This window comes from Cherax quadricarinatus, chromosome 29 (genome assembly GCF_038502225.1).
Source record: "Cherax quadricarinatus isolate ZL_2023a chromosome 29, ASM3850222v1, whole genome shotgun sequence".
NCBI classification, from domain to species: domain Eukaryota; kingdom Metazoa; phylum Arthropoda; class Malacostraca; order Decapoda; family Parastacidae; genus Cherax; species Cherax quadricarinatus.
Window position 1 is genome coordinate 37,554,199 of NC_091320.1, and position 15,053 is coordinate 37,569,251.

General features: G+C 40.1%; 1 protein-coding gene across 6 annotated transcripts in view; it reads right to left on the reverse strand.

The window, feature by feature from the left end:
• Positions 1-15,053, reverse strand: part of LOC128690453 (dynein axonemal heavy chain 10-like) — a 208,076-nt gene that overhangs the window by 159,235 nt on the left and 33,788 nt on the right. For all 6 annotated transcript variants that reach the window (XR_011392579.1, XR_011392580.1, XM_070089747.1 and 3 more), the window contains 7 exons: positions 13,428-13,672; positions 12,656-12,800; positions 8,863-8,991; positions 8,291-8,465; positions 5,368-5,573; positions 4,713-4,867; positions 2,615-2,720 (listed from right to left, as the gene is read on the reverse strand). Coding sequence is in view for 4 of the 6 variants with exons in the window: in XM_070089747.1 (XP_069945848.1) it covers positions 2,615-2,720; positions 4,713-4,867; positions 5,368-5,573; positions 8,291-8,465; positions 8,863-8,991; positions 12,656-12,800; positions 13,428-13,672 (1,161 nt within the window). In the remaining 2 variants the exon portion in view is untranslated. The remainder of the gene's footprint in view (positions 1-2,614; positions 2,721-4,712; positions 4,868-5,367; positions 5,574-8,290; positions 8,466-8,862; positions 8,992-12,655; positions 12,801-13,427; positions 13,673-15,053) is intronic.

Sequence of the window (15,053 nt, forward strand, 5' to 3'; positions counted from 1 at the left end):
TGTTTCATGGGAAAAATCTGTCGAGATGAGCTATATACACTAGGTGACTAGAGTCATAAGTAATGTGCCTTTTTTTAATTTTTAAAATGATTCGTTCACTGCACTCTGAGGGAGGGGTGGGGATTCTGTAGTGTGGGAGGGGGCATCTGAACTGTAGTATGTATCAATGTACTTCTGGCAAGGCAGTGATGGAGTAAGTGATGGTGAAAGTTTTTTTTTTTTTTTTTGGGTTGCCTTGCCTTGGTGGAAGATGGCCATTGTGTTAAACTAAAATATCAGCAGCACATTAGTCAAGAACCAGTGACCTGTTCAACTTCAACCACCTTGAAAGTGTTGCTACTGCTGGCATTTATGATGAAGTACAATGGATGTTTTTATAAAACTTCCAAATGGATATAATCCCTATAACACATAAGATAGGAATGACAAGGCACCACAATGATAAAAATTTTTGGAAAATCTACCTCTATCAACCGCAAGCATAACATGAGAACTATGGTAACATTTTCATTTTGTCCAAGCAGCTGGTTTTTTTTTAACACATCGGCCACTTCCCACAGAGGAAGGGTGACCCAAAAAGAAAGAAAAAACTTTCATCAACACTCAACACTTTCACCAACAATCATACATAATCACTGTCTTTGCAGAGGTGCTCAGATAAGACAGATTATATGTCCCTCCAAACTGCCAATATGCTAAACCCCTCCTTTAAAGTGCAGGCATTGTACTTCCCAATTCCAGGACTCGAGTCAGGCTAACCAGTTTCCCTGAATCCCTTCACAAAATATTACCCTCCTCACACTCCAACAGCTCGTCAGGTACCAAAAACCATTTGTCTCCATTCATTCCTATCTAACACACTCATGCACGCTTGCTGGAAGTTCAAGCCCCACGCCCACAAAACCTCCTTTACCTCCTCCCTCCAACCTTTTTGAGGACGATCCCTATCTTGCCTTCCTTCCTTTACAGATTTATATGCTCTCCAAGTCATTCTACTCTGTTCCATTCTCTCTAAATGACCAAAGCACCTCAACATTCCCTCTTCAGCAGCTGTTATTAAAGATAAACAATTCTGTGGCAGCTGTCCAAAGAAAGGATAAGGTACTTCACACACTTACTAGCAGCTCCTTTACATGATTCCTGTATTACAACAGATTCATCCAACACATACACGAACATATACTGTTAATTTCTCAGTTTTTCATGTCAGGTTGACAAAAAATATACTGTAATTCTGTATACAGTTATCCACAGTACAGGACCATTAGAGAGCATAGGTGTTTGCAAAGGTTGCTGTGAATCCACTGTAATAATAGCAACACACTTGTTATTGTCTGTACTGGGTAAGATTTAAGCAGGGTTAAGCAGCTTTTAATTTTTCTCATGCAATATCTTTTCCAAGATCAATCACCTTAACAGATGTTATCATCTTTGTAGGAGAGACCTTAACCCTTTCAGGGTCGCCAGACCCTCTCCGAGACTTGTTCTCAGGGTCGCCAAAATTTAAAAAAAAAAAAAATTATTTTTTCTTATGGAAAGATAGAGAATCTTTTCCCGATCATAATGACATCAAAAGTATGAAATTTGATGGAAAACTTACGGAATTATGCTCTCGCGAAGTTAGCGGTCTGGACGATGTTTACGCATCGGCGATTTTGCCCACTTTGAACCCTATTTTCGGCCAATTCCAGAGTACTAGTCGACAAAAATCATAACTATTTCGCTAGAACTCCATTTTTCTATCGAATGAGTACAAGAAACCACCCATTTACCAATTTCAACTATCCAATATAGTGGTCAGAATTTAGCAATTTTGTCAATTTCACACAAACTTCAAAAGATGCCAGTTTCCAAATAGGATCCAGAATAAACAAGAAAGACATTCCTGGCACTAAAATAACATTTCCTCTGTTCACTAGTCATGTCCCCACACCCCTCTTACATTCTTTTGCTTTCCGCTTTGAATTTTTATTCTCACAAAAAATAGAAGATTTACTGTTATGCAGAGTACTGCATTAGTATAGAAATGGTATAAATAATATTGACGCACTTGTGAAAGAATATTAGACTCACCAGTTGACGTGTATTGGAAGCTTAGCATGATTTGTTTACTTTTGAACTTTGGTAAAAATCGAACATTTCTGCTACTTCGAGCTCAATTTCAAGGTACTTTTCATTGTAAAGCCAGTCAAAATCATCTCAATTTCTGTAATATGTCTTCCATTCATTAAAATGAGGCCAGGAAAACTAGAATACAACAATAAATACCTTATGAAAATACAGTGCAAAGTCACTGTTTTAGTCCAAAAACACGGTCAAAGTTTTTTTCTCATTACGCACTGTGTGCTGCAGGATTTTTTTTATACTGCACACACTGACCACATAGACCCATTCTTTCATATGTAGGCATACCAGCTTTCTCTCACTAGATTTGAGTGTGCTAGAATTTAGGCGTACTAGTACGTCAAAAACCCTGGTGCGTAAGCCGTACTAGTACATCCGAAACCCTGAAAGGGTTAAAGTTCCATGTTTTTTTTGGTCAGAAATATTACAGGCTCAAATTCAATAAGAACATAAAATAAGCATATACAAAAATGAGAGGAAAAATCTTTACCTGAAGTGAAGGAGGACCTTCTGCAGGGTGAGCGGTGATGTGGGACACAGTCATGAGACGAGTGTTCTGTATAGTGGCCAAGTAATCCTCCAGGTGATGGCTGATGCTGCAAAACAACAAAGCCATTAACCTTCAGAATTTTGAGGGGGCTCCCAGAAGATTCAGTCCCACTCCAAGGAAAACAGTAAATTAAAGCTATGCACATTGTAAGACAGGTAGAAAGTAAATTAAGCTACTTCACATTACATAAATTTTAGCAATATTAGACAAGGTTGTTTGGTTAGTTTCACTGCAAAATTAAAAGTTGGCATATCAAAAAGGAAAATAATTAACCAGATTTATGTAAATTTTTCATATGCAAAATTTTTATTTTGCATTAAAGACAGTATAGTATTTTAAATGCTTAATTTAGTATTTAAAAACAGTGATTATGTGTGAGTGAGGTGAAAGTGTTGAATGATGATGAAAGTCCCTCAGACTACACTCCCTGGAACATAGGTGAGAAAAATACACCATAATCTATACCTTGAAAATCCAGTAGAGACTGGTTCTAAGTCAGCACACTGAAATTACTTTTTATGTGAGTGGAAGGATTAATATATAATGCAAAATACCCCTAATGAAAAGCAGGGTGCATGCCCATCCATCAACTATTAGGGAAAATTCCCAACAGACCTCTAAATTTCTCCAGCAAAGAACTTGACAAATTCCTGCAGGTCATCCCTGACCCGTCAGGCTGTGGTGCTGCTAGCAACAATAGCCTGACCAATCAGGCCATCAATCAGGAGATGTTATCTGTGATTGGGCAGCAGAGGCAATGGTCCCTGGCACTAATAACAGGAAAATAGCAGGAAAGTAAACTGTTTTCCTTGAGAAGTGACTGAGGGAATCCTCAGGTGTCCTCAGCTCATATTCAATATTTATTAGATACTAATTATTCTTAATTAAACAAGGTAAGGTAAGGTTATGAGGATAACAAAAAGATTAGGTGATGAAAGATTGGATATCAGATTGGAGGGAGAGAGTATGGAGGAGGTGAATGTATTCAGATATTTGGGAGTGGACGTGTCAGCGGATGGGTCTATGAAAGATGAGGTGAATCATAGAATTGATGAGGGGAAAAGGGTGAGTGGTGCACTTAGGGGTCTGTGGAGACAAAGAACTTTGTCCTTGGAGGCAAAGAGGGGAATGTATGAGAGTATAGTTTTACCAACGCTCTTATATGGGTGTGAAGCATGGGTGATGAATGTTGCAGTGAGGAGAAGGCTGGAGGCAGTGGAGATGTCATGTCTGAGGGCAATGTGTGGTGTGAATATAATGCAGAGAATTCGTAGTTTGGAAGTTAGGAGGAGGTGCAGGATTACCAAAACTGTTGTCCAGAGGGCTGAGAAAGGGTTGTTGAGGTGGTTCGGACATGTAGAGAGAATGGAGCGAAACAGAATGACTTCAAGAGTGTATCAGGCTGTAGTGGAAGGAAGGCAGGGTAGGGGTCGGCCTAGGAAAGGTTGGAGGGAGGGGGTAAAGGAGGTTTTGTGTGCGAGGGGCTTGGACTTCCAGCAGGCATGCATGAGCGTGTTTGATAGGAGTGAATGGAGACAAATGGTTTTTAATACTTGACGTGCTGTTGGAGTGTGAGCAAAGTAACATTTATGAAGGGGTTCAGGGAAACCGGCAGGCCGGACTTGAGTCCTGGAGATGGGAAGTACAGTGCCTGCACTCTGAAGGAGGGGTGTTAATGTTGCAGTTTAAAAACTGTAGTGTAAAGCACCCTTCTGGCAAGACAGTGATGGAGTGAATGATGGTGAAAGTTTTTCTTTTTCAGGCCACCCTGCCTTGGTGGGAATCGGCCAGTGTGATAATAAAAAAAAAATAATAATAATAAACAATCTCATTAAAAGAAATGTCTTATTGCTGGTAAAGGGGTTTTGATCCAATGATTTGGAGCTATCTTCTTATCATCAAACTATATCTACCCTCAACCTCTTCCATTTCCCAGGAGATGAAATGACTCGTAAAGATTTAACACTTCCTTATGGACATAATTATAATGCAATACAACAAATGATATAACTACTGTATAAAATGTATACATACTCACCTGATCAGTTTGTTGGCAAGGGCACGAACATGCTCAATGACATCTCTGCAGGATGCACTGAAATGTGTTAGTGCTGCTGGAGACCAGGTCACTACCCGCTGACCCGCCGCCAACACACGATCAGCACCGGATAATTCAGCACTCAGAAGTTCCCGCTAATATCAGAATTACCAGACACTAACTTGAATTAGCATCTAGCGTAGGAGCTAAATGCATGCTTCATTATATGAATGATGAGCTATGATACTGATCTTATTAATAAATATGCAGACTGATACAATATACACAACTTTTTACTTATACAGTTCAGTTTACATGCTAAGAGCTCGCACTAAAGGAAGACCACCACCCATTACACTGATGTAATCTACAACAGTTGACTAATGTCCATATACTTATTTGTTGCTAGCTGAACAAGAACAGCAAGTGTATAGAAATTTATCTATACATCTTGCCTACCCAGTAATCAAATGAGAGTAGTCTGTTGTGAGTCAAACATCCTACCATTGAGCTACCTAAAAATTGTTTAGATCATGCCAGAATCCTAATATTCAGAGAGGTTGTTTCTTACTAGAAGTTACATACCATCATCATAAAAACTCTTCTTATAATTTGCTATAAAAAGTTACACAAAACAAATAAAAGCTATACTAACTTGTATTGGGCTCAGTTGGTCAAGCACAGAATGATAGTCTTTCAGTGTCAGATGAAGGCCCATAGCAGCAGTTTGGAGAGTTTGATAATGAAGAGTAAGATGAGATGCCAATTCTGGGGGACGGATTCCTGCCTGTAGCAGCTGGCCTGACTCCCACACAACTGACTGTAATTCTCCTGGAAGCTGAACCCGCCATCCCCCGACTCCTGACATGGAAATTTTGTAATTATCAAATTTAGAAGCTTAAACATTGTGAGAAATGCAAAATATAATAGTCCAGTTGTAACACATGTAAGAAACTTTGCTCAACACCTCAGGTGTTTTTTTTTTTTTTTTTTTTTTTTTTTTTTTTTTTTTTTTTTTTTTTTAGCAAATCGGCCATCTCCCACCAAGGCAGGCTTATATGTTTAGCAAATACAAGTCATATACAGAACCACTAGGCCACTGCACTACAAAAACACAAACACACAGATAAGTGACAAGAGAGAGAGAGAGAGAGAGAGAGAGAGAGAGAGAGAGAGAGAGGGCTGGGTGGATTGCATTTGTTTAGAACGAAAGATGTTTCATACTACTGTATCGCATAAGAGGCTGGGCCTAAACTTGAGATTCAAGAGGGAATAACAGGGAACATGCTTCGGTGGATCAAAGAGTATTTTAGGGTGTGAAGCATGGGTGGTGAATGTTGCAACAGGGAGAAGGCTGGAGGCAGTGGAGATATTATGTCTGAGGGCAATGTGTGGTGTGAATATAATGCAGAGAATTCATTGTTTGGAAATTAGGAGGAGATGTGGGATTACTAAAAATATTATCCAGAGGGCTGAGGAGGGGTTGTTGAGGTGATTCAGACATGTAGAGAGGATGGAACAAAATAGAATGATTTCGAGAGTGTATAAATCTGTAGTGGAGGGCAGGCGGGGTAGGGGTCGGCCTAAGAAAGGTTGGAGGGAGGGGGTAAAGGAGGTTTTGTGTGAGAGGGGCTTGGACTTCCAGCAAGCATGCATGAGTATGTTAGATAGGAGCGAATGGAGGCAAATGGTTTTTAGGACTTCAAGTGCTATAGGAGTGTGAGCAGGGTAATATTTATGAAGGGATTCAGGGAAGTGAACATTAAAATGGTATAAAATACCGACAGGTTGTTAGGTAAGACACATATACAACAGTTAGGTATCTTTATTTCGAAACGTTTCGCCTACACAGTAGGCCTTACGGATTCAGGGGAATTGGCAGGCTGGACTTGAGTCTTGGAAATGGGAAGTACAGTGCCTGCACTCTGAAGGAGGGGTGTTAATGTTGTTGTTTTATAACTGTAGTTTAAGCACACCTCTGGCAAGACAGTGATGGAGTGAATGATGGTAAAAGTTTTTCTTTTCCGGGCCACCCTGCCTTGGTGGGAGATGGCCGATGTGTTAATAAAAAAAAAGAAAAGAATGACTGTCAAGCAAGAGAAATTAGAATGGGGAAGAGTAACTACAGGGGTTCTGCAAGGATTGGTATTAGGACCAGTACTGTTTCTGCTTAAGCAAATGATATTCCAGATGCTATTAATTCAGATATATTCCTGACTGCTGATGATGTAAAATTAATGAAGAGAACAGATGAGGACAAAGAAAGGCTCCAAAGGGTAATGAAGATTAGGGAAGGAGCAAGATCAGAAATGGGGAATAGACTAGGGGAACAGAAGCTGTAGACTTCACCTAGGTGTGAGCACAGTTCCCTGTATAACACCAGAAGCTCAAATCAGCTAAATAACCTTCAAAACCAATGTTCATCTGGCAAACTAAGAGTAGCCATCAGGAATCTCAACTAATAGTAATTCCGGGTCCTTTATATAACATATGTTGGCCCCATCTTGGAGTATGCTACACCAGTATGGAACTCACACCTGAAAAATCCTGTTAAGAAACTGGAGAAAATGAAGTATGTAGCAAGGCTTGTTCCTGAGTTAAAGGACATGAGGTACAAGGAGAGGCTAACTGAAATAGACCTAAAGACACTGGAGGATGGAAGAACCAGGGAACACATGATAACAACATACAAAATACTCTGGGGAATTGATGAGGTTGACAGGGATAGGCTGTTTGAGAGGCGAGAAACAGAACTCGAGGATACACCTGGAAGTTAAATACACAGATGAGTCACAAGGATCTTAGGAAGTATTTATTCAGTTCAGAGTGGTTGAGAAGTGGAATGATGTAGATGAGGAAGTGGTGGAGGCAGGCTCCATACATAGTTTTAAGAGCAGGTATGATAGGGCACACAAGGTTAAGTGGGAGTGAATCTGAAGAGTGGCAAATTAAGTGGTAGGGTCAGGATCTGAGAACTGACCCCTGCAACCACAAACAGGAGAGTACAGATAGTGAGTACACACACACACACACACACACACACACACACACACACACACACACACACACACACACACACACACACACACACACACACACACACACACACACACACAAAACTTGATAGGGTAGATGGGAAATAGGGATAGGCTGTCTAAGAGACAAGAAACAGATACGAGGCAAGGCCAGGAGCTATGACTTGATCCCTGCAACCACAACTAGGTGAGTACTAGGGACACAATTAGAAGTTAAAGACAGATTAACCACAGGGATATCAGCGAGTCTCAAAGTGATCAGGAAGTGGAATGACCTCAACAAAGAAGTGGTGGAGGCAAGATCCATACATAGTTTTAAGAGCAGGGTTTAAAGAACAGGTATGATAAAGCACCTGATGCTGGGAGAATTTGGCAAGTGGCAAGTTGATGATGTAAATAACCTTTGTCATTTCAGTTACTTACTTACTTAGGAGCTGGGACTAGACCCCTGCAACCATATATAGATGAGTGTGCACACACACACTGAGAATATAGCTTATAAATAACCACAGGGTGAAAAAACTATGGGTAATATCACTTTACCAAAGTGGTTTTTATCCCGTGCAAGGACTGGTGTGACCAGCAACTTGGGGATCTGCTGGGTGACCCTCTGGCCCCATTCCAGCACCATCTGTTCTCTGGCTCTCTCCACTTCCTTCTGGACCTCCTCAACCTCAGCTCCAACCTCCACCCACAACTCTCCGCCTGCACCTGAACCCTGGAAGAAAAAAACAGTCTCTCAGTGAAACATTCCATGGATCTTGTAGGGCAAGGTTCATGCTTTTATTTTGTTTAAATCATTGTGCTTATTAGAGCACCATCACTGTACTGAAGTGTCATCTGAATTACCTATAATCAACTACATTTGTGGTATTGTGAAGCAGGACAATGGATACACTCAACTATTTTTTTTTTTTTTTATTATCACACTGGCCGATTCCCACCAAGGCAGGGTGACCCGAAAAAGAAAAACTTTCACCATCATTCACTTCATCACTGTCTTGCCAGAAGGGTGCTTTACACTAATGCAAGATATTGTGATATTTCCCTGTCTGTAAAATACATCACATGGTTTTGTGCTGGAAAAGTGAGAGAAAAGGAAACCCGACTGTTACCTGGTACTGTGAGTAGAGAACTTTGAGCGTGGTCCAAGCTGCCAGGCGTTTTGTCAGGTAAGTACCCATCCATCGAACTCTCCCTGACAACGGTGCCTGAGTACCGGGTCTCTCTACCTGCTGTTGGGCCTGTAAGTTACAGTATATTCTCAGTAAATAGGAAATAAAATCTGGAACATTTCTGAGTCCATCCTGGATCATTAACAAGTTGTAAGTGCTAATGGACTGGGTTTGAACATTGTAAAGACTAAGGGCATCCCTTGTTTTATGTGATAAATGTATTCCCAGTCCATGACACAGAACGCACAATTGCAAAAAGTGAAATAACAGTGTCTCATAATAATAAAAAGGCTTTCATAAATGAGGTGATGTAGGTAACAGCTCTTAGCTTGTAAATAAAGTTAAGAACCCTACCCTAAACTTATAAAACCCTGTGAAAAAAAAAAAAAAAAAAAAATTGGGATTTGCTTTGAGATTTTAAATTCTACTTTTATTGACTAATGTCAGTTTGCCACACATGCACCAAAAAGTAATATACACACAAACTGAATCTGGTCCAAAAACAACTTGGAAAAAATGAAATTCAAAATTTAATCATAACTCATATATAATTAAGAGAGCCAAATTTGAAAAAAAAAAATCCACATTTGATTCATTTTTAGCAAAAAATTGTAAGCATAACAGACAGGGATTAAATGGTCATATTCCCTTTATATAAAGGGAAGGGGAACAAGAGAGATTGTAAAAATTATGGGGAAGAAGTTTACCGAGTATACCAGGTAACGTGTATTGTATGGTTATTACTGAAAGAATTAGAGGTAAGACAAAGAGCAGGATTGCAGATGAGCAAGGACTTTAGAATGGGTAGGGGATATGTAGATCAGGTGTTTACACTGAAACATATGTGCAAACAGTATTTAAAAAAGGTAAGGGAAGTTTTCTAGGTAGTAGGTTCGTAGACAGCAACCGCCCAGGGAGGTACTACCGTCCTGCCAAGTGAGTGTAAAACGGAAGCCTGTAATTGTTTTACATGATGGTAGGATTGCTGGTGTCCATTTTTCTGTCTCATAAACATGCAAGATTTCAGGTATGTCTTGCTACTTTTACTTACACTTAGGTCACACTACACATACATGTACAAGCATATATATACACACCCCTCTGGGTTTTCTAATATTTTCTTACACTAGTTCTTGTTCTTGTTGTTTATTTCCTTACCTCCATGGGGAAGTGGAACAGAATTCTTCCTCCGTAAGCCATGCGTGTTGTAGGAGGCAACTAAAATGCCGGGAGCAAGGGGCTAGTAACCTCTTCTCCTGTATATATTACTAAATGTAAAAGGAGAAACTTTCGTTTTTCCTTTTGGGCCACCCCGCCTCGGTGGGATACGGCCGGTGTGTTGAAAGAAAGAAAGAAAGGGAAGTTTTCATTGCATTTAGGGATTTATAAAAGGCCAATGATAGAGTGGATAGTGGAGGAATGTAATAGATGTTGCAAGTGTGTGGAATAGGTGGTAAGTTACTAAATGCTGTAAAGAGTTTTTATAAGGATAGTGAGGCTCAGGTTAGGGTGTGTAGGAGAGACGGAGATTACTTATCAGTAAAAGCAGGTTTTAGACAGGTATGTGTAATGTCACCATGGTTGTTTAACATGTCTATAGATGGGGTTGTAAAAGAAGTAAATGCTAGGGTATTGGGGAGAGGGGTGGGATTAAATTATGGGGAATCAAATACAAAATGGGAGCTGACACAGTTAATTTTTGCTGATGATACTGTGCTTTTGGGGGATTCTAAAGAAAAGTTGCAAAGGTTAGTGGACGAGATTGGGAGGATGTGTAAAGGTAGAAAGTTGAAAGTGAATATAGATAAGAGTAAGGCGATGAGGGTATCAAACGATTTCGATAAAGAAAAATTGGATATCACATTGGAGGGAGAGGGTATGGAAGAAGTGAATGTTTTCAGAAATTTGGGAGTTGACTTGTCAGTGGATGGGTTTATGAAGAATGAAGAAAACCATACAACTGATGAAGGAAAAAAAAGGTGAGTGGTGCGTTGAGGTATCTGGTGGAGACAAAGAACATTATCCATGAAGGCAATGAAGGGAATGAACGAGAATATAGTGGTACCAACACTCTTATACGAGTGTGAAGCATGGGATGTAAATGCTGCAGCAAAGAGGTGGCTGGAGGCAGTGGAGATGTCATGTCTAAGGGTAGTGTGTGGTGTAAATATTATGCAGAGAATTTGTAGTGTGGAAATTAGGAGGAGGTGTGGAGTTACTAAAAGTATTAGTCAGAGGGCTGAAGAGGGGCTGTTGAGGTGGTTTGGTCATTTAGAGAGAATGGAACAATGTAGAATGACTTGGAGAGCATATAAATCTGTTGGGAAAGGAAGGCAGGGTAGGGGTCGTCCTTGAAAAGGTTAGAGGGAGAGGGTAAAAGAGGTTTTGTAGGCAAGGGGCTTGGACTTCCAGCAAGCGTGCATGAGCGTGTTAGATAGGAGTGAATGGAGACAAATGGTTTCTGGGACCTGATGAGCTGTTGGAGTGTGAGCAGGGTAATATTTTGTGAAGGGATTCAGGGAAACTGGTTAAGCTAGGATAAGATAAGATTTCGTTTGATTTTTTAACCCCGCAGGGTTAGCCACCCAGGATAACCCAAGAAAGGCAGTGCATCATCGAAGATTGTCTGTCTTATTTCCATTGGGGTCCTCAATCTTGTCCCCCAAGATGCGACTCACACCAGCTGACTAACACTCAGGTACCTACTTGCTGCTAGGTGAATAGGACAACAGGTGTAAGGAAACACATCAAAATGTTTCTACCCCACTGGGAATTGAACCCAGGCCCTCCGTCTGAAGCGAGAGCTTTGCCAGCCAGGACTTGAGTCCTGGAAATGGGAAGTACAATGCCTGCACTTTAAAGGAGGGGTTTAGGATATTGGCAGTTTGGAGGGACATCTAAACTGTCATATCTTCTAAACTGTCATATCTGAGTGCCTCTGCAAAGATAGTGATTATGTATGAGTGATGGTGAAAGTGTTGAATGATGATGAAAGTTGTTTCTTTCTTTTTGGGTTTTTCTTTCTTTTGGGGTTTTTCTTTCTTTTGGGGTTTTTCTTTCTTTTTGGGTTTTTCTTTCTTTTTGGGTTTTTCTTTCTTTTTGGGTCACCCTACCTCAGTGGAAAATGGATTAAGAACAAATTAAATTAAAAATTCAATCATAATTCTCCTCCTCTTTACTCTCCCTCCATGACTCTAATGAATTTAGTGCTTAGTTCTGATTATGATAATAATAACACTCTCCATCGAAAACCAACCAACCAGCTTGTCTGTAAAGATTAAAATGCACACACAGTATTGTGAGTCTCCCTACAGGTGTAGAGAGATATACTGGGTGATTCCATAAGAGCAAATTTATCTGGATGTACTGTAGTGAATTACTGGTAGAAATGCATTCACTACATAAAAGCTAATTTGCATCAAACAAAACAACAAATTTAAGAAGCAAAAGCTAACATTAACATTGACCAGATTCCCCGTAAAGGATTCAGTGAAAACTGGTTAACTGGACTTGAGTCCTGGTAGTGGAATTGGCAGTCCCTGCACTCTGAAGGAGGGATTGGGATGTTTCAGCCAGAGGGCCATATAAACTGTGATGTCAACACACTTCTGGTAAGACAGTGACTGAATGAGTGATGATGAATTAGTTTCCTTATTTGGATCACCATACCTTGAAGGTAAAAAAAACTAATAAAAGCAACAAAAGTTTTGGTTAGTCTAGCCATCAATCCAACCTGAAAATCTGCTCTGATGCCCTTGACTTCAGCAGCGAAGGCAGAGAGAAGGTCTGGAAGGCGAGAGATGAGCATTTGTCTGAACTTGTCTCTGCATGGCTCCTTCTGTAACACTCCTGCCACTGCTGTTACTAGCTCTGAGGTCCTGAGAAGTGACACACTGTGCTACACATGGCTATGTGGTAGAATATTCCAACAAGTATGTGAATAAGACACAATATGAGGCTCATGGCATTTCATTGACAAGACTTTAATAAGTCACTGAAATGCCATAACTGGCATACTGTCTTATTCACATCTATGGCAATATCTATATCCAGTATATTTATACCCAGTATAACCTATGCACTAAAAATTTAAGATGTTGGAAGAATTACAATTTCAAGTAATAATCACATCTTGTCTCAGCATGAATTTCACACACTGCCCCTCTTATCTGTGTAATTATTCAAGTGCATGATAAAAGGCTGTAGAAAGTGTAATAGTGGCTTATCTTTGTCAAATGCAATATAACAGTCACATTACTCCACTCTCCTTGCAGGTAAAGTAATAACAATGTTAAATATGTTGAACAATGCTGCTTCTTTTGAAAGAAATGTGATTAAAAATAAAAAGTGCTATAACTGTTTTTGTATTGGACTTTGTTTTCTGTAAAAGCTTCATTGACAAATTGTGAAGTAAATTTTCTTTTATTACTAGGAGCCATTAGTTTAAGAGAAAGATGAAAGCAAAATAGAGCATGAACTTAACACACAATCAGCTATTGGCTTACATTCTGTCCTTGAAGCTCTCTGTAATGGCACTGGAGACTGCTTGCTCCCACTTCTGCACAGCCAACTGGAAATCCTCTTTCTGCCTCACCCACCGATCCTGGTTCCTTGTTGAGAAGATGTTGAAGTCGTAGGCTGTGAGGACCCGCAGCACCTGCGACGTGACACTTTTGAGATGGTCAGGGTCTTGAACACGGATCAGCGCTGACCACTCTCCAGAGAACCCTACCTGTGCCTCCAGAAGCACCTGAAGAACATACAACATAAATAAATGTAAACAGAGACTACAAGTGTGATGTCAGGCACTTGATGGGCCAGTCAGAAGACAACTATTAACCCCTAAACTTAATGACCTTAGTGCAGTCTAAAAGCTTTTAGCATAACAAGTTTTCAACTCCTAAACAGTAATAATTTCTATATTACAGTGGACCCTCGACCAACGATAGCATCGATTAACGATAAATCCGACTAGCGATACATTTTAACGCAAAAATTTTGCCTCGACTAGCGCTAAAAAACTCGACCAACACTATTCGTTCCGTCTGAGACGCATCCACTTCTGGCCAGTGTTTACAAGCCAGCCAGCCACCGCGGTCGCTTCCAAGCATATAATCGGAACATTTCATATTATCACAGCCTTTTTAGTGATTGCACCTGCAAAATAAGTCACCATGGGCCCCAAGATAGCTTCTAGTGCCAACCCTACAGCAAAAAGGGTGAGAATTACTATGGATATGAAGAAAGAGATCATTGCTAAGTATGAAAGTGGAGTGCGTGTCTCCGAGCTGGCCAGGTTGTACACAAAACCCCAATCAACCATCGCTACTATTGTGGGCAAGAAAACGGCAATCAAGGAAGCTGTTCTTGCTAAAGGTGCAACTATGTTTTTGAAACTGAGATCGCAAGTACTCGAAGATGTTGAGAGACTGTTATTGGTGTGGATAAACGAAAAACAGATAGCAGGAGATAGCATCTCTCAAGCGATCATATGTGAAAAGGCTAGGAAGTTGCATGACGATTTAATTAAAAAAATGCCAGCAACTAGTGGTGATGTGAGTAAATTTAAGGCCAGCAAAGGTTGGTTTGAGAGATTTAAAGGGAAGGGAAGTAACCCCAGAAAAGGACTTGCCACCTCAAGTCCTAATGGAAGGGGATTCCCCTTCTAAACACTAAGACCATCAACACTCTCCCCTCCTCCCATCCCATCAATCATCACCAGATCTTCAATAAAGGTAAGTGTCATGTAACTGTGCATGTCTTCTTCAGTTTGTGTGTATTAAAATTAATATTTCATGTGGTAAAAACAATTTTTTTTTCATACTTTGGGTTGTCCTACATGGATTAATTTGATTTCCATTATTTCTTATGGGGAAAATTAACTTGACTAACGATAATTTTGACTAACAGTGAGCTCTCAGGAATGGATTAATAGCGTTAGTCGAGGGTCCACTGTATTTGATAAATATGCTTGAATAGTTAAATCCCAAGTAAGACTCATCTAGATAGCACTGTTAGTGTGTCTGGATAGCACTGTTTCAATAAAACACCACTGAGATATTATATTCGAGTCCAAAGTACACAGGACCACTGTTATAGAAAATCATAAACTCTGGAAAAAAATATGCATC